The 22665-nt window shown below is 63.1% G+C and overlaps 1 protein-coding gene across 1 annotated transcript; it reads left to right on the forward strand.

Annotated features, from left to right (window-relative positions):
- The first annotated feature begins 9881 nt into the window (after positions 1–9881).
- Positions 9882–22655, forward strand: R3HCC1L (R3H domain and coiled-coil containing 1 like). The gene is made up of 7 exons (XM_063339638.1): positions 9882–9943; positions 16093–17558; positions 21145–21320; positions 21435–21505; positions 21624–21719; positions 21906–22046; positions 22237–22655. The coding sequence occupies exons 2-7, from the start codon at positions 16107–16109 to the stop codon at positions 22290–22292; spliced, it is 1992 nt and encodes a 663-aa protein (XP_063195708.1). The 5' UTR covers positions 9882–9943; positions 16093–16106; the 3' UTR covers positions 22293–22655.
- The last annotated feature ends 10 nt before the right edge of the window (positions 22656–22665 follow it).

Genomic DNA, 22665 nt, shown 5'->3' on the forward strand with positions numbered 1-22665 from the left:
GGCTGGAAGTGGTGGGGGGGCTCCGGGACGAGCGGAGCATCGCTTCCCGGGCAGCCGGAGCCGCGGCGAAGGAGCTCCTGGCCGCGGGGGGCTCCCGGCTCGTAGGAGAGGAGCTGCACCCCGCGGTCACCCCGTGGATGGGGGGGGGGGGGGGGGCGAGGAGGTGACACTGGGGGCACGGCTCCCCACCTTCTGCAAGGGCAGCTTGGGCGATGGGGTGAGCAGGGCTAGGGACCTGCCCCGGCCTCGGTGCAGCGGGGGTTTGCCCCACAGAGCAATGCAACTGTGGGCACGGGAGGGGGAAAGGGAGCGCAGCTGGGCAGCCCCTGTAGTGCAACACCCAGCCGCACCCCGAGGGCTCAGCACCCTCCCTCTGCCGTCACCCTGCAGGTCACCCACCTCTCTGCTGCCACCCTCCCTCTTCAGGGACCCCAGGAGTAGCTCTGCCCTGGCAGCCAGTCCAAACTGACAGAAAGGCCTCATCTCAGGCCAGGCAAGGCACTGATTTGCCCAAAATCCTGAAGCCAGTGGATGTGTCCAGGCAGGATCACACTTAGTCTGCAAGTCTGCCTTCCCTGACATGCCTTTCTCCTGCGTGGCCGCTGTGGGGCTGGTCACAGAGCTCTCCATGTGTCTCTGGATGCAGAAAGTGGCTGTGGCAGAGACTGGGACAGCACTGGCAGGGCATAAGGCTACCAGGTCACCTCAGCAGAGCACGTTTGCAGGTGCCCCAGCACAGAGCCTGGGGCTGTAGTCACCAGGAGAGACAGTGAGACACCAGGAGAGACATGATGGGAGACAGCAGGAGCCGCAGGAGCCCACGCCATTTGGGCTGCTTCAAGTGGCTAATCACCTGCCCTGCTAAAACCCTTATTTCTCATTCGAACGTGTCTGGCTACAGCTTCTGCCTGTTGCTCCCGCTTCTTCTCTCCTTGCTGGATTCAAGAGCTCTCCAGTTCCAGTGATTGTCTCCGACGACGGTGCTTCCATGCGACCATCAAGTACCCTTTGATTTCATTTCCGATGACCCGCTCTCGCAGGGTGCCTGTCTGAGCACTGGGCTTGCTGCGCAGCTGCATGCTGCAGGGTCCCCACGGCCAGTGTGACAGTGTCTGGGCACAGGGAACCCGCTGTGGGGCACTGCTGTGGGGCAGAAACCGCCTCTGCTCTCTATGTTCACTGTGGGGCGACTGGGATGCCCACTGGGGCTGGGCTGGGCGTGAGCGTCACACATGTGCAATGCTGCGCTCCTGTGCCTGCCCGTTGGTGTCCCACAGCCCGGGTGCCCGGCTGCAGCCTCGCACATGCATGTGCGCTCAGGGCAAGCACCCGCTCTGCTGAGTCGTTAGCTCATCCCAGATTTAGTAACCACCTGGGTAATTATTAGCACAAACTCCGCCAGCCGCCTCCCAACACTCTCCCTGTGACTGGCAGGTACAGAACACAGGCGCCGGCAGGAAGCCAGCTCGAGCATGCCGAGACTGCGAATGGTGCTGGGCACACCGGCTCCCTGGGGCCGCGAACCCGACGTGCCAGCACACCGGGGCCCGGCCCTGGACGCGTGTGCACCCACCGGCACCCACGCACCTGTACAGTGCGCGCATAGGTGTGCACGCATGGTGTGCACAGCTGGACAAGCAGCGTGGTGCGCACACACGCAGCTCCGCAGGTGCCCACGCCGTGTCAGCGGGGATGTGCTCACACCGGGACACCCCGTGGGCACACGCGCGCTGCGTGCATGCGGGGCATACGTGCTGGGAGGGCCTTGCACGCTCCAGTCCCCATCCCACGCTGCTGGCACCCAGCGGGGTGATTTTCCACTTGCGGGGCTGCAAGGTGCTACCCAATACATCCTGTTGGAGCCCCCCAGTGCCCTTCCCATGGATGCTGCCACCCCATCAGGCTGGGACATTTCTCTGTGGGACAAGAGCAGCCAGCAGGTACATCAGGATCACAACTGCCGTGACTGTAATCCACAGCCCTGCATCGGTCCCTGTGCCCTGTGCCGGCCCAACCTGGCCCAGCCACCTCCATCCTACCCCTCTGCTCACACAGTGGAGCAGGGACCCCCGTGCAGGACACGGGTCTCTGCGAGGAGCTGCGGAGGGGAGCGCAGAGCATCAGTGAAAGGAGCTGGGACCTACGTGGGGATGTTCGCGAGGCGGTGAGGCAGGGCACTGGGGCGCGGGGAGCCTGGCTGTGCGGCGCACAGGGGATGCGCAGGGGACGGTGGTGGCGGCAGTGGGGACAATGCACAGGAAATTAGAGCGAGAGGCAGGCAGACACGCTGCGGGGGGAAGGGAGCCGCTGCGCTCCACCAAGGGCTGCACGCAGGCTGGGGGAGGCTCTTCTGCTGAGCCGGGGACAGTGTGAGCACCAGCCACCTCTTCACACACCCAGGACCCCCTTTCCCATCCTCAGAGCTTTCCGGAGGTGTCCTGGCTTTCCCTGGGGTGCTTGCTCCATCCATGCTGACCCAGCCCCCTGGGAGTGGGGACCCCCTTGCAGCCAACAACCCTGGCACACTGCATTCCCTGTGCCTGGTGGCTCACCTGCCAGCCCAGGATCTCCATGGGGAGAAGGGAGTGGGACACTGGGGACTGGTCTGCCCCTTGCTTGCACTGCAATGGGTGGAAGGGTGGCACAGGGCTGTTTGCTGACAGTGCCAAGTGCTCTGGCCAGCCAGGGTGAACCTGTGGGGTGGCAGGGACAGGTGACCCCCATGGTCCTTGCAGGGACAGCACTGCTCTGGGAGCTGGATGACCCTCAGCAGGACAGGAATCCACTCAGGATCAGCTGGATTCGTGGAGCACCCAGTCTGTCCCCTCCAGCGAATTCCAGATGGTGCAATACAAACCGGGTGCAGGTGAGCAGAGCAGTGCTGACAATGTAGGCACTAACCTCCAAGGTTCTTCACTGGGGCTGCCGTTCCTCTTTCTAGAGCATCATGAAGGCTGAGACACCTGCACGCAGCCTGCTGGGTGCACAGCACGCACACAGCCAGCGCACTCACATGCACCTCCACGCACACATGCAAGAGTCTGTGTGCAGCCGCCCCGTCTGCACACACTCTCTGTGCACGCAGATGGTGTGCGAGCACTCGATGCCCTGCCCAAATGTGCGCACAGCCGGTACGCGCACACACACACACACATATCTGCACTCACATGCGGACGCAACGATGGGCACGCACCCCACCGGGCACGCTGCCCTGCACGCTGCTGCACGCTGCACCCACCAGCACAGCCCGGGCAGCAGCCGGGAGGGCTGCACCAGCCACCCTTGCTGCTTTTTGACACTAGAAGAAGGGACACGCTGTCACCGCAGCACGCTGCGGGATCCCTCAGCCGCCGAGCCAACCCCGGCTCCTGCCTGGCACTGCTTCCTTCTCTGGAGGGGCTGTGCTGGGACCTCCCCGCTCTGAGGGTCTAATTTCCACCCTAAATGTATTCATGGATAATTCATCCCCAGTCATTCCTGTGCTAACGTTGTCTTTTAGCTGAAATAGCTCTTCTCCTCCCTGGCGTTTACCCCGCTGATGTATTTATAGTGAGCGCTCCGTTCCCCCGCTGCCTGCACGGTGCTGGGCACGAGCCACTGTCCTCCCATCACGGGTCTCCCGGGCTCTGCCTCCCCTGGCAGCCCTGTCACGCCTCTGCTCCTCTCCCAGGCTGGCTCCAGCACAGGCAGGTCCCCCGGGGCCCATGCAGGGACGCGAGCAAGTCCCCGGCCGTGCCAGAAATACCTCTCCTGGTTCCTCCTAGGATTGCTCCTGCCTCTCCCACGACTGCATGCCCATCGTGCAGTGGCTCACAGCGATGGACTCCCACACTCAGCCGGCTGCTTGCTCCATCCCTCTCTTCCCTGCCGTCCCCTCCCTGTTACTGTCCCGCTGTGCCTGACCTCCTGCTTTGCCTGCAGACCCCTGCCTCCTCTGGTCTTGCACCCCGGGCCAGCCTGCTGCTCCCTGGTGCCTGGACACCTCCCAAACCAGGGGCTCTTTGTACCGGGGCTGGCAGTGATTTGGGGACTGCCACCCATCCCAGCAGCTCTCCGTGAGCTGGACCCTTCCCTCATCCCCTCCTCCTGCCAGTGAGGTCCTTCTTAGGCGCTTGCTGAGCATTGGAACCCCTGGCGAGGCATCATCTTATCACAGAGGCCAGGTCAACCCCCAGGTGTGTTTCATCTTCCCCTCCCCTTCATCACGGGCTTCCCATACCCTCGGCAGCAGCCGGGCACGAAGGCTGGGCCCTGGGTGCTGCCCAGCCCGGGGTTCCCCAGGGGTGCCCAGCCCCTGCCTCCATCCCCCCGCCCCTGCAGCTCTCTCCCACCCCAGTCCCTGGCTCTGTACAGCCTCCCCAGTCCCCGCACCGTCCCCAGCCACTCCTGTCACCGTGTGCAGTGCCCCCGGGTCCCTGCTTGGACTCTTCCTGTCGCCGGGACATCATTAGAAATGTTAATTATTAATTATCACTAAAAGCCCTTTTTGCTGCATTGCTGTTCTCTGCCTATCTCTCTGCCCCGTGCTGCCTGTAACCGGATCCGCCCGTGCTTGCCTCCCGCCTCGCAGTCCCCGTCCCTGCGTCCCAGCTTTCCCTCCCTACCTGCTGGGGTGCAGGGTGGGGGAGTGAGGGCAGACACAGCCCCCCATCCCCCTGCGGGACATGACATGGGACGAGCTGAACTTGTTCCCCCTGGGATCCCGGAGCCATGGACGGCATCGAGATGCACCGGTGCCAGCACTCTGGGGACTCCCCCACCCCATGGCAGAAGAGGGGACAGGAGGCCAGAGGAGGGACCTGGCTGGTTCTGTGGTGGAGCCAGGGACTGTCAACTCTTCTCTGCCAGGGATGATGGGGTCCCTCGTGAAAGGAGCACTGGGACGGGGCTTCCTGGCTGGTAGGGTCTCAGCAGAGTGGAGGAGTCGGGCTGCGCTCTATCCCACCCAGGCACCTTCCCTGGCTGGGGAAGAGCAAACAGGCTGTGGGGAAACCTGGGGTGCTGCTGGGAGCCAGCTGGGGCTGGCAGCACCAGTGGGGCCAGTAGACACTCAGGGCAGCCATCAGCTTCGGAGGAGCCGTGCAGCTGCAGGGAGGCAGGGGGATGCCCAACCTGCCCAGCTCAGCCTCTTCTGCCAGGGCTCCTGAAAGATTTATCAGCTCCAAGTGGACCCCGCTGATGAATCAATTAAGATCATGGCCTATCTAAAGCAGTCCGGTTCCTTCTCATGGGGCAGTGGCTGTCACCCGACACAGTGGCACTGCCACAGCCAGCGCTGGATGAGATCGCGAGCTGCTTCCAGTCACAGCACCCCCAAGGGCTGGCTGCTGGGCAGAAACCGCCTCCTGGCAGCGTCTCTGCCCACCGGAGCCAGCCACACTGCCCTGGTACCTCCTAGGGACTGTGGCAGGATGGGCCACGATGGAGTGGGCTGTGACACAGCGCCAACAGGGGCTACCTCGAGTCAGGATAAAGCCTGGATGCCGCCCAAGAGGTCTCTCCTGCTTATTCCCCCCCATCTCCCGAAGGAGCCAGGCTACCTGGATTAGCAAGGGCCCCAGCCCCGGGGCTGTCACCGGCCACCCAGTGCTGCTGCAGGGTCCTGCTGAGAGCTGGAAAGCAAGACAATAGCAGGAAGGAGACGACAGGGAGAGCTCAGGGAGAGGCGTTTGGGAGCAGGCTCCCCGGGGGAGCGCAGGGAGGAGCACCCAGGCCGCTCCTGGAGCGGTATTGATTCCTGCAGCACAAGCGCTGCCTTCTGTGCCTGTTCATTGTAGATGTGCGGGAAAACAGGGAGCAAGAGACCCTGGCTCCCCCCTCCACAGCCAGCCCACATTCCCAGGGGCACGGCCCCATTGCGTCCCTGCCTGCGAGCTGCCGATAGCATCGGCGCCTTGCCCGTACCACGGGCTGCTTCCTTACATTATACAGCGCTGTCACGAGCCACCGAGTCCCCAGGTGTTTGGTGCAATAATGCAAAGCAGATCTAATCCACCCCAGCTCCGAGCTCTCCGCAGTCCCCTCCCCACAGGCTGAGCGTGTCCCCTGGCTGGGCTGTGGCTGCTCTGGGTGTCCCCGGCACGCTCCAGCTTCTGGGCGATTCCCTCCTTGCCCCTGCGTGCCCGTTGCACCTCCCCAGAGCTTTTCTCTGCCAAAAGCACTCTGTAAGCATTTGCTCTGCAGCAATAAATCAGAGGGATGCTCACACGAGCACGGGCCAGTGCTGGGCTCCCTGGGACTGGGGCACAGCGAGGTGCCTGAGGAGATGCTCAGCCCCAGAACATTACTCCTTAATTTCCCAGTGCTTCAGCACAAAGCTCAGTGGGTCCTGGGCACCACCGGCAGGTCTCTGAGCTCCTTGGGGTGTTTGGCTACTTGAAAGCAGAAGCAAAGCAAGCGGGGACTCCTCTGCACCCCGAGTATGGTCCCAGAGGGTTCCCAGGGCTGGCTGGGGGCTGGCGTGGCTGCAGCAGCCCTGATACCCCCTGACAAGGCAGCTCCCCATCCCCGGATCATGGCTGGCTCTGGGTGTCCCTCCTGCTCACAGCCTGGCAGGGAGTTGGGGGGCAGCCAAAGCCCCTACCTGCTCTGACACCCCATGTGTGTGTTGAGCCAGGAAGTTCTCAGCTTCCCAAGAGCTGTGGGAGTCACAGGGGGTGACAGGCTGGGAGGATGCTCCAGGGCTGGGGGAGAAAAGGCTGCTTGGGGAGCCAGAGCAGAGACGAGGTTGCCTGCTGCTGTCTCTCCTTCCCATCCCGAGGGCCAGGGCTCAGCCCAGCACAGGATGCCGCGCGAGTGGGAGCTGGATGCACAGCGCGCCTGCCATCAGACCCAGATCTGGGGCCGCTGACAGCTCCTTTCTCTCCCGCGCTGCTCCTTTCAGCCTGTGCCTCCCCGCGGCCCCGGCTGACGCAGCTGCAGATGAACAGACAAGGAGAGCCAGGCAGCACTCCCGGCCCGCTCCGCTGTCCCCGGGGAGGCACAGGCACGGCAGTTTTAAATCGAGACTCTTCAGAAGCAAGAGCAGCCCCGGCTATCAGCAGAGAGCGGCCGGCTGGCTCCCGGCACCCGCTCCTGCTGGCTGCGTGATGTGGGCAGTGGGTTTTAGGATGCCGAGGCAGCCAGGACTGGGGAGCTGGGCCCCGTGATGCAGAGCCATGGGGTGCTGCAGCTCCCAACAACGCTGGGCTGAGCGCCTGGGGCATGGCTGGGCTGGGGACAGACCTGGCAGCACCAGCCAAGCCCCTGCCCCAGCACTGGGAGTGGTGGGAGTTCAGTGCCACCTTGCTCTGCACAGAACATCAGTCAGCCCTTGGGGGAATGGGATCTCCACTCCTGGGAAGGCTCCCAGGACCCCTGAGACCCACCCAACCCAGGAGAAGGTGGGCCATGGCCAAGCAAAGCCCTGCACCCCCCCTCTGGGGTACTTGGCCTCAGGGGGTGGTGCAAGCGGGGTGCCTTTACACCACCCCTCTTTCCTGGGGAGCATGGGGGTGTCAGCGGCGCAATGGGTCCCTGTCCCTGTGGATGGTAGTCTGGAGGGTACCACGGTGTCCCTTGTGGGAGGCAGCAGCACAGACACAGCTGCAGGGGCTGGAGGGGACACGTGAGGTTGTCTCCAGTGGGGGCCAGCGAGAGGGTCCTTCTGCAGCCCACACCTCGCAGCGCTCGGACCGCACTGCTGCTGCCATGGAAACTGCTGTGGAGCATCATCCTGCCCTACCGGCCAGGGTGACCAGGCCACCGCGGTCCCCAGCCTTCCTTGGGCTCTGTCTGCGGGCACCTGGGTTGATAGAGTGGGAAAGGCTGTGTCCTCCCTGCCAGCCACTGTCCCTGGGTCACCCTGGGGCTGTGATGGGATGGGGGCACCCCTGGGTGGGACACCGAGGGAGCATCAGGGATGGAGAAGCCAGGGAAGCGCTGGCAGGGGGTGTCTGGTGCCATTCCCAGACAAACCCAGCTCCCACGCGGCCAGGGGCTCCACGCTGCTTGGCCTCCCACAAACATAAATCATTTTCTAATTTATAACATGAATAATTGATTTTGCCTCCGTAGCTGGCGATAAATCTCCTGTGCGCACATGCATAAGAAAATAATAATAATGAAAGCGATCAGGATCTGCTGCCATCGATTACCTGCAAGAGGGACCATGGTCCCGTGTGTGCCATGGTGGGTTGGGGCAGGGGCTGGTTCCCAGGGGGTGCTGGGTGGCCCTGGCTGGTGTGAGCCTTCCTTGTCCTGCTTGGGGCCATGTGGCTGGGGCAGGATGACCCTACCCATCTGTGGCGGTCTTGCCCAAGGGTTGTCCTACCCAACCCTCCCTTCCTGGTCTCAGGAGTGATCCCGCAGGACTGTGGCGATGGAGCGCAGCTTCATTCCCAGGGTCCTGCCTTGTTCACACCTGCACCCAAATAAAGGGAAATCAAAGGTGAAACACATTATTGCTTGGGTCCACCACTCAGCACAGAAGAACCAGGTCTCTGGGGCTAATGTATCTGCTGTGCTGGGACCCTGTGGCTGTACGGGGACCCACACTGCGCAGTCAGGAAGGTCCAAGTACTTTAGGGCATCCCAGACCTCAGGCATCAGCAGTCCCAGCCCTGTAGCTGCACCTGAGGAGGGATAAGATGCTTGGCACAGCCCCATGCACTGATGCCTCATGCAATGCCTCAGTGACACCTTGCCAGGGTGGCAGGTGACTGGTCCCGGTCTCTCAGGAGCTGCACAGCCTCTGGGGAGCTGCAGAAGCCACCAGGCTGCCTGGGGACCAGTCCCTTGTCCCACCACACACAGGTGGTGTGCACACTGTGGGGTATCACTCCTCCCTCACCCACACCGTGGGGGCCGCCTGCGAAGCAATTGCTTGGGAATCGCATCGGAGAGCTTCGGCTCGTTAGGAAGCCGATCCTGGGAGGGGGGCACTGGCAGAGAACCCCCCCTGTCCATCAGCCAGACAAACCAGCATGGCTGCACCAGCCTGCCCAAAGCCTTCCCAGCCCCGTGCCCCAGCCAGCCGCGTCACAGCCCCATTCCGCCCTCGGCCGGCAGTGGCAGCAAGCCCCACGCCTGCCGGCACCCCAAGGGCAGCCCCCTCTCCCCTGCCAGCCCCCCGCCCGTGGGACGATCCATCCCTGTTCCCCGGGGTGCCCCATCCTTCCCCGAAGGCACAGACCCCAGCTCGGCAGCGCTTTGCGGCACCAGCCGGTGGATGCGCTTGTCCCGGGCATTCTCCCCACGCTGCCGGCGAGCACCGGGGCCCCGTGCGTTATCTGGCGGGTGCAGGCGGGCTGCTCCTCGCCAAACCCCAGGAAGGAAGCGGAGCAAAGCTGCCCGGCGCAGACACCTTCCTCCCCGCCTGGGTGTCTGGGCAGCCGGCACGGCGGCCAGCCCGCAGCGCTGCGGCGGGAGGGCGGGATGTGGCCCGGGGGTGCCTCAGCCCCCGGTAATTCCCCCCGGTGCAGCCGGGAGCGGATGTAGGCGTGTGGGGGGGAATCTGCCCCGGCCCTGCCAGCACAGCCGCAGCGAGCACCGCTGCGTGTGACATTAAACGGTAACGGGGAACCCCACGGCAGCCTCCGGTGGGGGCACCCGGGAACGGGGGTCGCTCTCCCTCCTGCGCCCATCCCCGCCATGGCCACGGAGCTGCCGGGTGGTGCCTGGGGGCGGAAGGGCCGCGGTGGCACCGGGGCTGCCCGTCGCGGTCCCTGCTCCGGGGATGCGCCGAGGACCGAGGAGGAGGTGGGGGGGGGGGGGAGCGGAACGGCGGCCCATGTGCCCACGGGGGTGCCGGCGCGGGGGGAGCGTCCGCCCGGGGCGCGGGGCGGGTGCCGGTGCCGCACTACAGGTCCCGGCGCTCCCCGCGGCGGGGCGGGATGGGGCGGGCCCGGCGCGGCGGAAGCGGCGGCGGCGGCGCGGAGCGGCGGGGGACCCGGCGCGGCCACTGGTAACGGCGGGGGCTCGGCAGGCGGCACGGCCCCGGCCCGGTACGGCGGGGCGCTCGGGGCGGGGGCACGGCAGTCCGGGGTGTGCTCCCTGCCCGGTCCCCCGGCTGCACGCCCTGTCCCGCTCTCCCCCACCCCATGGCCCTGCCCTGCCCTCTACCTCATGTCCCATCCCTGTCCCCTACCCCATGACCCAGCCCTGTCCCCTACCCCACGCGCCATCCATGCCCCCCAGCCCTGTCACCCAACTCGCTGTCCCAGCCCTCACCCCCCACCCCCTGTCCCTGGCCTGTCCCGTACCCCATGTCCCATCCATGCCTCCCACCTTGCTTTCCCAGCCCTGTCCCCCACCCTGCTGTCCCAGAGCCGACCCCCACCCCATGTCCTTGGCCTGTCCCCCACTCCATAGCCCAGCCCCGACCCTCACCCTGCTTCTCCAGCCCTGTCCCCCACCCAGCTGTCCCAACCCTGTCCTGTACCCCGTGTCCCATCCCCCATGTCCCATCCATGCCTCCCACCTTGCTTTCCAAGCCCTGACCCTTACCCCATGTCCCATCCCTGACCCCCACCCTGCTGTCCCAGCCCTGTCCTCTACTCTGTGTCCCATTCCTGTCCCCCACCCCACTGTCCTTGCCCTGTCGCCTACCCCATGTCCCTGCCCTGTCACCCACCCCACTGGCAAGTAGCCCCTGGAGCTCCCAGGTAGCACGGCACATTGCAGACCCCGTAACTCTCCCCAACTTACTGAATCATGTCACCGGGGCGATGCCGACGGTGACAGCCCTCGAGGGCAGGGGAGTTATATGGCATCCCCGGGTGCTTGGTGTGCTGGGCTCCCATGGCTCATAAAACACATGCCCAGTGCTCCCAGGCGCTGTACGCTGTTTTTCACGGCTGCCTGCCTGCCCTCGGTGTCCCCTCCATCCTTCACGCTGCCCATGGGGCTCTGCGTGCTGCCCACCGTGGGGCTGTCACAGCCCGGGGCTGGCCTGTGGCATGGTGCCAGTGACCAGCTTCTGCCCCTTGCATGTTTTGGGGTGGTCACCCTGGCCACCTGCTTTCCAGTCTTCCTGAGCACACCATCGGGCTCTGTGCCTTGCTTTCCAGGCTGCTCCTGCCCACTGAGTAGCTGCTTTGGGTTATGTTCCCTTTGTTTTCCCAGGCTGGGTCTCGTTTTGTTTCCTGCCTACATTTTGCGGAGCCTTTGAATGATTTATCTGCTTTTGCCAGTGTTTGCAACACCTCTCTGCTCGGTATCATCTACAAAGATAATTGCAATTCACTATTCAAGTGAAAGTTTGTGAGATGGTGTAAAACCATCTGTAAAAGCAGCAAAGTTCAGCTAAATTGCTTCTCGCTTGGCTTATCCATAAGCTTTTCCCAGCAATTCTTCCAAAATAACTCCCGCTGGGCAAGCCAGTGTCCTTCATCCAGTGGTGGGTGTGCAGGCTCCTTCCTCTGGCCGTGAGGTTCTGCGCTAGGGATGGGCACAGGGTTTATCCTGGAGGTGGCTTGGCTTTTATTGTCCTTTCTCGCGCAGAAAATCAGCGCCTGGTTTACTCTGCCCGGCACCAGGGCCCCGGTTTCGTTCCGGCACCGCGTGTGTGTCGGCGGGTTAATCGGTTTGTCTGGGCACCAGCCACACTGGCCAGGTGACCATGTCTATGTGGAGATGCTGTTTTTGCTTTCCCTGCAGCTGTTTGTGCGAGGCCTCCGCCTCATTTGCATTTTTCTGGTTAAAAACAGTAATTTTGCCCTTTCGAGTCATCTTTATTTTTGAGCCGTCATTAATTTTCTCTCCCTCCTCATTTATTAATAGACCTTTTCACTTTTGTGCTGATTCTGCCTGGATATATTTGTGAAGTCCTTTGTATTCCCCTTAGCCCTCCAGCTGTTAACTCCTGCTGGTTTGTTGTCCCTTTTCCCCTCTGCAGCAGCGAAGGGACACTATCGACTTACAGATCCCCCTCCTGTCTGAAGTGTTCCCCTTCTCTTGTTCCAGGTATCTCCTAAGAGCATCGCAAGTGAAAGGCATGATTGAAATCTCTCTCTTTTCTCAGCCCCTTTGATGCCTTCACCGCCTCCTCACATAGCCAGCGTTTGCTCCGGCTGCTGGAGAACATCTTTCTGTCGGCAGAAGGAGACAGGGATGTCTTAAAGCCCGTGGAGCTGCCGGCAGGCATCGGATGGGATGCAGCTCTGTGCTCCTTGAAGGGCTTTGCTTTGCCTTGTGCTGGCGGCTCCGTGTTCTTGCCTTCGCTCTGCCTCTCCCTGCCAGGTATCCGTGTCCTGCCCTGGCCCCGTCGCCCGCTGCGTGAACCGGGCGGGCTGGGATGGAGCTCTGCTCCCAGCAGGAGAGGTGCAAGGTAGCCAAAACCTCTGACAATCCTTGCCCGGGCTGCCAGGCGCTGGCGTTGTGCAGTCAGCGAGCGTGCCGTGGTGCATGCCTGGCATGGGATGAGCCGGGTTCCCCAGCGGGGCTGTTTAGAATCTCCTTGTATCTGCCTTTTTATTAGTCTTGTTATTGTATTTATTTTTTTCCCCCTTCTTCAAAGAGCCCAATCTGCGTCAGGCTGTAAAGACTGACATTGCGGGCCCACGAGCTGCGTGCCGAGGCTGCGCACAGTCCCCCAGGGTTCCCGGTCCCCCGGTGCTGCTGTCCCCGTTCGCTGTCAAGGCTTTAAGGTTATCTGCTCTATCGACGGGAGTACGGATTGAGTGGAATTAGAAACCTCGAAGGCTAAAAATACAGCTCCCTGCCAGGAAATGCGGCAGCCTGCTGGGAGGGCGCTGGGTGGCACCGAAACTTTTCCGGGAACTGGCACGCTCCGTGTGAGCCCCGCAGCCTGGCATCCCTGCCCGTTCCCGGGCTCCCTTCACAGTGCCGTGGCTGGCATCTCTGCTTGCAGTGGGAGAAGGTGGTGGGAGCTGTGGCTTTGCTATGGGAGTCGTGCTGTAGGTGTCCTCACCTGCCGGGCAGGGATGCAGGTGATGGAGGAATTTGGTGATGTGCTGCGCAGCGTGTTTGCGATGTGGTCAGCCCTGTCTCACTGTATTTTGCGGGATCCTTCACCAAAGAGGAGAGGGAGAAAACGCTGCCCGTCTGTGCTGCAAACGCAGCATAGAGGGGAAAAGCAGGCTGGCACGTCGCCTGGGCGGCCGCTCTGAGACCTCACAAACTCATGCCATGAGCACAAGCTCCCCATGAGCAGTGTGCTCCTGGGGACGGCGCGAGGGGAGCCTGTGCCTGCGGGGGGATCCGGCCACCTCCTGGATGATGCTCCGGCATCCCCCTGGCCACACCAGGCCGTGTTGTGCCGCGCCGGCGGGCATTATGTGCCAGGCAGCTGGGCAGCACTCCCACCACCACTTTTACCGTGGTGCCATGGCATGCCTGGTCCAGGGCTGCCTTTATCTGCTTGGTGCCGCGATGCCAAGCTGTTTTGCCGCCCGGCTCCAAAAAGTGGGGCAGTACCTGGGGCAGCATGGGCCCTTTTGGGGATGCGCTGCCCGTCTCCACCTGGCTTTGCGGGGTGAGCAGGGAGCTCGGTCCTGGAGGCTGGTAGCGGCAGGCTTGCCCTGCCCAGCGTAGTGTGAATGAGACCCGAAGCCAGGGCCGTTGCTCTGCCTCCCGGAGCATGAAATCGGTCGGTGCCGACGCGTGGCCATGGCACCGATGAAGTGTGTAATAGGCTGGGGGCAGGAGCTGTGCTGCCCTGGGGGGAAGAAAAAAAAGTGCTGCAGCATCCCTGGGGCAGCCACCACCTTGCTGTGATTCTCCCTGGGCTGCAGGAAGAGGCTCTTCCCTGGCAGCGTGCAGCAGACAGAGGCAGGGCTGTGTGGGGAGAGGATGCTCCCAGCACCAGCCGTATGGCTAATGCTGCACCATCTGCTTTGGAGGGTGAGGCAAGGTGAATGGCAAGCTTTCGAGGAGCCCATAAATCCTGCGTGCAAAGGCTCTTCTTGGAGGTGACTCGGGATGCGCGTGGGGTGGTGCTGCTCCTGGCTGCTTCCCGTGCTGGATATCCTCAGGAAGCAGAGCCTGGAGGGATTAGTGATCCCCCCCAAGGCACTCGGCGACGGCTTGGTGCTCCTGCCTTCTCCCTGTGCTGGAAATCCATGGGAAGCAGAGCCTGGAGGGATCAGTGACCCCCTCCCCCGCAAGGCATTCGGTGGTGGCTTGGTGCTCCTGGCTGCTCCCCATGCTGGAAATCCATGGGAAGCAGAGCCTGGAGGGATCACAGAATCACAGAATGGTAGGGGTTGGAAGAGACCTCTGGAGATCATCTAGTCCAATCCCCCTCAAGGCATTCGGTGATGGCTTGGTGCCCCTGGCTGCTCCCAGTGCTGGAAGCAGAGCCTGGAGAGATCAGTGATACCCCCCGCCCAAGGCATTTGGTGATGGCTTGGTGCTCCTGCCTTCTCCCTGTGCTGGAAGTCCATGGGAAGCAGAGCCTGGAGGGATCAGTGATCCCCCCATCCAAGGGGGGCGGGGGGATTCCATGGGAAGCAGAGCCTGGAGGGATCAATGATCCCCCCCGAGGCGTTTGGTGATGGCTTGACTGGGAAAAGTCCTTTAGGAGAACGTGCTTTGGTGTAGCTGGAAGCTCTGTCTAGTTGCTCCCAGTGTCCCCCTCCCCTCCGGCACCCGGGCTGCCGCTCGGTGAGAAAACGCATAACGCCTCGGTGTTGAAAAATGACTAATCCAGACCTTGGAGGCTTTGTAGGATACGTTGCTTTTTCCCGGTCGATAAAGATAAAGGGGATCGTTCTGCCAGCAAAATTAGTGTATCAAAGAGGGGGGAAAAAAAAAAACGACAAGGGCTGTGGAGACAGAAAAATGGTTGGGGCAGCCCCGGGACGGTGCCCGGCATCACCGCGGCGCCCCGTGCCTGCGCCTCGTGCCACGGAGGTGGGCAGGAGCGCGGCCGCGCTCCTGCCCACCTCCGTGGCACGAGGCGCAGGCACGGGGCGCCGCGGTGATGCCGGCAAGCGCTGCCCTGCCTGGGCTTGCCGGTGGTTTCCAGAGAGCCGTGAGACACCCCCATCCATCACGCGGAGGCAGCCATCCGTCTATCCATCCGTATATCGGGAGGAGGGGATGACGATGCCGTGCGGCACGGGCAGCCCCCGGCCGCTTTCCAGCCGGCGGTTGGCCTCCCTTCGCCTTCCCGGCACCGCCGCCGGCTGTCGGCGAGGAACGTTCGCGCCTCGGTCGGGGGCTGCGTGGAGGGGAGGCTAATGTACCGGAGGTGCCTCGGAAATGAGAGCCTTGGATGGGTTCCTGGCCCTATTGATCCGCCGGCAGTTTATGCATCCTGACATTCATAATCTCGGTCGGCGCTGATGGTCCAGATTAATGGGCCCGGGGGCTGTCCATCCGTCACTTCACATTAATTACTGAAGAGGTGTTTTTCCAGTGATTTACCTGACAGCGGCCCGTGATGAATCCCCCTAAACGGAGTGGGCAGTGATTAATCACGGGGCCCCGGCCCGGCCCCGCTCTGCCTTCCCCTCGACCGCAGCGCAGCCCCCCACGCCATCCGTCTCCATAAACCCTGCCTGATGCATATTTATAGGGGTAAGGGGGGCCTGGCAGCTCGCGGCGTGCCTGCTGCTGCCAAAGATGATGAAAAATAAATCTCTGCCAGGACGGGGCGGCAGGTGAGCGGGGGCTATGGTGTGCCGGGGTGGCAGCCATGGTCCCGCACCGGGGTGTCCCCAGGCTGGCGTTTGGTTTCTGGTGTTCTGCAGCTGCTGCAGGCTTCTGCGCGGTTTTTGATGCATGAATGCCACAAGGGCTGTGTGTCCTGCTTCGGCCATGGCCACTGGTCCCTGGGGCTGAGGGGGTCCCAGGCAGCAGCTGCTGGAGCCAGGCAGGCACCTCAGTGATGCTGGCAGGGTTTCCCTGCTTCCCCCAAGCCCGCTACACCCCACCGAAGGCTGCAGGTCTGCGGGGTGCTCCGGGTGCCAAAGCCCATCTGCAGAGCTGCCACCGCAGGGGTGGTGTTGGGGCTCTGCTATCCATCGTTGCGTGCCGGCTGCCATGGGAGCGAGGGTGGGTGCCAGGCTGGGACCCCGACCCACCGCATGTCCGGCTGTGGGGCCGCTGGGACACGGGCAGGGCGGTGACACTGTCTCTCCTTGGCAGGCAGCGGTGGCACCATGCAGCAGGAGGCAGAGGGCGGCCGGACGCGCCGCAGGAAGCCCGACATGGCCCTCTACGTGCCCAAAGCACGGCGGGAGAGAGCGGCGCAAGCAGCAGGTGACACGCTGGCCGGGCACCGCCAGGAGCCCGAGAACCACCGCCTGGTGCAGGACACTTGCTGGGGCAGTGGTGAGGGGCAGAGGCAAAGCCCCCATGCCAGGACACAGGCGGGCAGAGCGGTGAGAAGGGAAATCAAGGTGGATGCCGGCCCGAAGGAGCTGCGGGCAGCCTCTGCCAGGCGCTGCCGGAGTCTGGGAGGCAGCTGTTCCACCATGCTGGAGCACCCAGGGGCATCACCCAGCGTGCGGGAGCCGTGCCCGGATCCGTCTGTTGCCCAGCCCTGTGATGAGCAGGACAAAACATCCCATGATGAAGGACTCGGGAAGCTCAACCGCGGCAGACAGATGATGAGGACCAAGCCTGACCCTCCATCCCCACCAAGTGCCCAGCCTGCGGCCACGGAGGCTACCCATGAGCCTGCGCAGGACCCTGCTGGCCCAGCGCCCCCTGCTAGCCCACTGCTGGCATGTCGGACAGGGCCGAGCGGTGTGTTGGAGCATTTGGGGGACAGCACCCCGGATCCAGCCGGGGACCTCTCCCAGCACCCAGGAGAGGGTGTCCAGCAGCCGGCAGGGCTGGGCAACCGGGACACTGTGCCCCCGCTGGCATGGGAGGTTGCGGGTCCGAAAGCCCAGGAGGAGGAGAGGGAGCATGAAGGGTCTCTCCTGGCAGAGCAGAGCAAGAGCTGTGCCACTGGGGTGCCGGAGGAGGAGAGGTGGGGAGCCATGGCTGAGCTTGCCAGGGAGAGCACCTTGGATGCACCAGGAGGAGCCAGCTGCGAAGCCGGGTGCTCACGGGGTGGCGCGGGCGATGCACTGGTGCTCCCAGGGGAGAGTCCCCCAGGGCAGGGCATCGTCAGCCTGTCCCAGCTCTTGCCAGGCATGGAGGAGAGCAGTGCCGGTGCTGGGCATCCTGGTGGGGAGGGCGACCTGGTGCCTGCAGCGGAGGGAGCGGGCAGCACCTCTGCCTGCACAGATGGCAGCGCTGGGGCTGAGAGCGGCCCTCTGGGTGCTGATGAGAAGCTGGCAAGTGGTTCATGGGAGGGGGCACCCCCAGAGAGATGCGAGCCCCCAGTGCCCCTGGAGCTGCTGTGCCATGGCGTGGAGGGGCTCTCGCCAGCGGCCTGGGCCGGGGAGCCGGTGGGGGTAGGGGAGGACGCGGGCTCATTGCAGCAGCACCAGTGCGGCCAGGAGGATGAGGAGGAAGAGGGAGGTCTCCGCAGCGGTTCCCCAAAGGCAGACCAGGCCAGTGCCGGGACCCCCAGCCAGGCCAGCCCCGGCGCCGAGGAGAGCTGGGACGCGCTGTTCAACGACGATGGGGACTGCCTGGACCCACGCCTGCTGGAGGAGGTACGTCCTGCGAGCCGGGATTTGCCGGGACGGTGGCTGCTGCCTGGTGGGATGCAGGGACAGGGGCCCATGGGGGTCGGCTGTCCCTGTGTCCGCCGGGGTGGGTGCATGGCGGGGTGGGCTGCACCCAGGGGGGCACACAGCCATCCTGCTGTGGTGCCAAAACACCTGGGACCTCCACCTTCCCCCCCAAGGCTGGTTCCCATCCCATCCCACGGTGATGGTGGAGGCTCGGGGAGATCTTCCCTCTATAGTACATTGCTAAAACCTGCTCGAGCAGCGCAACCTGCAACTGTACCCTTGTGAAGTCGGGGCTGGTGATAAAGAAATGGTCTGAGACGTATGGGCTCCCATTTGAAATAGCAACGGGAAGTTTCCTCGAAACTATGGCTTCTTAATCAGCTGTGGCTCATTACCATCCCCTCCTGCACGCGTGCGGCTGAATTTACTACAATTAGCTGCTTAGCGCTGGAACCCACGCCGTTTTCCTGCCGTTTGTGAGGAAAGCTCGGCATCTGCAGCGAGGCTGGATGTCCCTTATTGCATTTTAAATCAGTAGTATCAAACCGGTAATTTTCCAAATGACATTAATGTGCCCAAAGTAACAAACAGCGCTAATAATGTTACAGCCAGCGTCCGTCCACCCTGGGCTGGAAGCAGGGTGTGAAGTGCCGGATGGTGCCCGCTAACAGCTTCTGGGAAGGGATGAGATTAACTCCAGAGCATCGTTACCGAGGAGCGCTGGTACCCACCTCATCCATGGGGCCGTGCTCGGGCTGGTGTGTCCTTGCCGAGCCTGGTGTGGGGCTGGGACAGCATGTGGGGGACGCAGGGCTCACCTCCGGGGCTGCTGGGAGGGAGATGTGGAAGAGGTTTGGGTACCCCCATCCTTGCCTGGCTGTGTTCCCCGCAGCTGCAGTCCCCCACCCTCCAGCCGGGAGGTTGTGGTGAGGGGGGACGGTGCTCCGATGGCAGCACGTGACACTGGCACTGGTTTTCCATGGGCTGGCATGGGAGACATGGCTTCGTCCTCAGGCACAGCGGAACGGCTGCCTGGCCCCACCGGGGAGGCAGGTTAAGGGAGGGCCCCTGTTACGGTGCAGCTGTAGGATGCTGTGGGTGAGGTTGTGCTGCTCTGAGCAGCTCTGGAGCACCCGCGTTAGCTCCCCTGTGCACACGCTCTGAGCAAAGTTTGAGCTTTCCAGGCAGCTCCCCCAGAATGGGTAAATAAGAACCTGGAAAAGGGATTTATCGATTAAAAGTTCCCATCTTCACGCCCGCCCCCTGCAGATTGCCATGCCGAGCCTGGTGCTTCCCAAGCCCTTTGAGCTCTCGGCAGGCAGATGGGGATGTGGCTGCTCAGGGAGGGTGCAGGCTCTCGGGGAGATGGAGCTGCTGTTAATTAACAAAAAGGACAAGAAAATTAGTAGCGTTCTTCCTCGTAACCGAATCCTTATGCGCTGCGGATAGCCGGCAGAGAGCAAGATTTATGACGTTCCGTGTGGAGGAGAGATTTCTGATAGGGGACGGCTCTTTAATCTAGCAGGAAAAAACACCATAGCGAGATCCATTGGCTGGAAGCTGAAACCAGACAAATTCAGAGCAGAAATCAGTTTGAACGCAGAGGGTAATTAAGCACTGCGACCGTTTCCTTGCAGGCTCGGTGGACTCTCCATCAGCCGGCACAGCATGCCGGGGGCCACGGTGCGTGCGTGCCGGTGCACGCCTCCCCTCCAGCTCTGGAGGTGCGCTCTCGGCGAGCGAGCAGGAGCGTAAGCGAGCAGCCACGGACCCTTCTAACGTGCTCCGGCCAGGATGCGTCATTAGGGAGCAGCGAGGCGTGATGGACAGGCTTCATTTCCTGCAGCGTCCTGCCTCTGTTGTCCGTCCGTCCGTCTGTCAGACACTTCCCGGTGCCGGGTGCCTGCTCCCTGCCCTGCCCCGTGGCTGGGGGGCTGCGGGCACCCTGCATGCCCAGGCTGGCAGCGTTGGGGGGACCTGTTGGGCCATGCCTGCCGCGTGGCTGAGCCCGGCTGCCAGACGGCTCCTGTCCTTGCCGCCCCGCCACACCGGGTGATTTGTGAAGGTCAAGGACCGCTCCGGCACTCGGTGCTCCCGCGCTCTAATCATCTTCCCGGCGCCTGGCACTACCCGAGTGCTCTGCTCCCTGGAGCGGCACCGCAGGGCTTCATCCTGCCCGGGGACGGCTCCTTCCCGTCCCCCAAGCGGGCAGGGGGTGCTGGGTGAGTGTGCTGCCCCGCACGGGCTGTGCTCGGTGAATGGGTGATGGTGGCAGGGCAGGCGGCTCTGCCGGCAGCGCTAGCCTGTCCCGGGAGCTCCATAACTCAGCTCTCCCCTCCGCCGGCATCCAGCCGCCCTGGCAGCACCCCCTCACCTGCCGTGAATCCATCTTCCCCATAAAATTGTCGGAATGAGCACTTTTTATTGACTGAGCTGGCTGGGATTTATGGACTCTAACCTTCCAGCCGTAGCGTGCTCCGCTACGATCGCTTGGGGGACCGGGCTGGGAACCCGGCTGAGTTATGTACCTGCTCCCCGGCACCTCGCCAGCCCCACGCTCCGGGGAGGGGGGGAAAGGGGAGCCGACGGTGGCTTCGGGCTGTACCTGGCACGGTGTCACAGCCTGAGTGGGGCTGTGGGTCCCCTCGGCGCGGTTTGGAAAGCAGAGGTGCGGCACGCGGTGGCCACCGGGTGCCGTGGGAAAGAGGGGAGCAGGGGGCGGCTGCCACCCCCGTGTCGTGGCAGTGGGAGGATGACGCCCGTGTTTTACAGTGAAGGTTGAAAAATGGGAGGGGTAGAAAAGCGCTACAGCTGTCATCTTTTAGGGCTGGGGAAAGTGTCCCGCTGTGAGATACTAAACGCACACAACCCGTTTAGCTGATCAAGAAGAAGATTGAGAAGGGACTTGATTAGCGTAAGTGCTGTCACGGGGAGGGGACCGGGGACCGAGGGCTCTTTAATCCAGCGGAGATGCAGAACAAGAACGGCCGGCTGGAAAGGGAAGCCAGACAAATTCAAATGAGAAATAAGGCATAAATTTTTAGCCATGCAGGTGATTAACCGCCAGAACTTGCTCCTTGGGGGAGCTCTGGCTTTTCCATCTTGGTGTCTGGGATGCCGACGGGCTGCGCCGGTGCGTGTGCTGCAGCCAGGACACGCCGAGCCAGGTGCTCCCGCGTGGTGGGAAGACATTATTTTTTCCTCTTGGCCTTGCTTTCCTGCTCCTTGCTGTTCCTGAAATGTATTTTGGGTAACATGTCAGTGTGGAAAGAGGGCTGTGCTTGGGGGTACACGTGCTGTCTCACCAGTGCCATTCCCACCGCATCCCCATCGGGACCACAAAGCGCGTCAAGCGAAGGGATGCTGGTAATGGGAAAAGCAAGTGCATGGCATGAGAGCCCCGGTCGATAACTCCTAATATCTCAACGCCATGAATCCATCTCCAGTGCTGGAGCAGGGTGCGGGGGCCGGACCACTTCCCGGGGAGTGCTTGCCATGGATCGGGAGCTGGCGTGGGACGGGCGGGCATGGGTTGCTCAATGCTGTATCTCTCCCACCCCTGCAGCTCTCGGGGGGTGAGAAGCGGCGTGAGAGCCGTCAGTCACCCCGATTCGACTACTACGGGGCCGAGCCTGCTGCACCGGACCTCAGCGATGACGAGCTGCCCCACGTCATTGAGATCTATGATTTCCCTTCGGATTTCCGCACCGAGGACCTGCTGCGCGTCTTCTGCAGCTATCAGTGAGTCTGCCGGCAATGCCCCATTGCCGGTGCTGGGGTCTCCTGCCTGGGCTCTGCTCCGGACCCCTGCCTGCCCGGTGCCGATGCCTTGCTGAGCTTCCCTCTCTCTGGCAGGAAAAAAGGCTTTGATATTAAGTGGGTGGACGATACGCACGCCCTGGGCATCTTCTCCAGCCCCATAACAGGTACCGCTCCCAGTTCAGCTGGGGATGGGCAGAGGGGAGGCATCCCTGCCTCTCCCGCAGCCGGATCCTGGGCACGGGACTGGCCCCACACGCGGACACCGCTGCTCTCTCCCTGCAGCACGCGATGCCCTCAGCACCAAGCACCTCATGGTGAAGACTCGCCCGCTCTCTCAGGGCACCCGTGCCTCTAAAGCCAAAGCCAGGGCATACGCTGGTGAGTGGTGCTGCCCCATGCCAGCTTGTGCCGTGGTGCTTCTGCTACAGCATCCTCATCCCGATAATTGGGGAGGGATGGGGCAGCCGGCACGGCTCCGCAGCGCTTAAGCGCTGCGGAGCCGTGCCGGCTGCCCCATCCGTCCTGGGATGCCCCTACTGATGTCCCCCATCTCGGCTCACCCAGACTACCTGCAGCCAGCCAAGGAGCGCCCCGAAACATCGGCTGCCCTGGCCAGGCGGCTGGTGATCGGCGCCCTGGGAGTACGCAGCAACCAGACGCCAGCCCAGCGAGATGCTGAGCGGAAGAAGCTGCAAGAAGCCCGGGGTGAGATTTGGATGCCCTGGGGGCGAGTGGAGGGGGGGCTACGGCATGGGGCTTTCTCAGTGGACGACCTTCTCACGGGGTGTTGGGTGGGAGGGAGATGTGCCGGGGTGGGCTCCGGCCACATTCATGGGGAAGTGGGTGGCTGTGGGGTGATGAGGGCGTGGGGTTGACCCTCCTGTTGTCTCCGCAGAGAGGAAACGCCTGGAGAACAAGCAGCGAGAGGATGCCTGGGAGGGCCGGGACTGAGTCGGGAGGCTGCACCTTATCCCTGCTGGAAAAACCTCCCTGGGGTGCCCAGGCCCCTCTCTGCGGGCAGGCAGGACACCCTGCGTCTCGGAGCGGGGATGAATCCTGCACCGCCTCCCAAGCTGCTCCATCTGAAGGGCTGAGCAGGGTGCGTGCAGGCTCGTTGGTGCCATGCGGATGCCGTCGCCATCAGGCAGCACTGCCCATCCTACCCTGGGCAGGACCCCCGGTGCTGCCCGCTGCAGTTGGAGCAGCCGGTGGGACACCGGGAGCTCGTCAGGGAGCACGTGGGGCTGTGCAAGGCGGCCCTGGCCACCTGGCAGGGCCTTGCAAGCGAGAGTTTCTGTCCTTTATTTTGCTAATAAATACCATT

The sequence above is a fragment of the Chroicocephalus ridibundus genome, chromosome 6 (genome assembly GCF_963924245.1).
Source record: "Chroicocephalus ridibundus chromosome 6, bChrRid1.1, whole genome shotgun sequence".
NCBI lineage: Eukaryota > Metazoa > Chordata > Aves > Charadriiformes > Laridae > Chroicocephalus > Chroicocephalus ridibundus.

Coding starts and splice junctions, on each gene's coding strand:
- R3HCC1L (XM_063339638.1), top strand. CDS start 16,107: ATGCAGCAGGAGGCAGAGGGCGGCCGGACGCGCCGCAGGAAGCCCGAC. Junction 17,559..21,144: donor ACCCACGCCTGCTGGAGGAG/GTACGTCCTGCG, acceptor CCACCCCTGCAG/CTCTCGGGGGGTGAGAAGCG. Junction 22,047..22,236: donor GAAGCTGCAAGAAGCCCGGG/GTGAGATTTGGA, acceptor TTGTCTCCGCAG/AGAGGAAACGCCTGGAGAAC.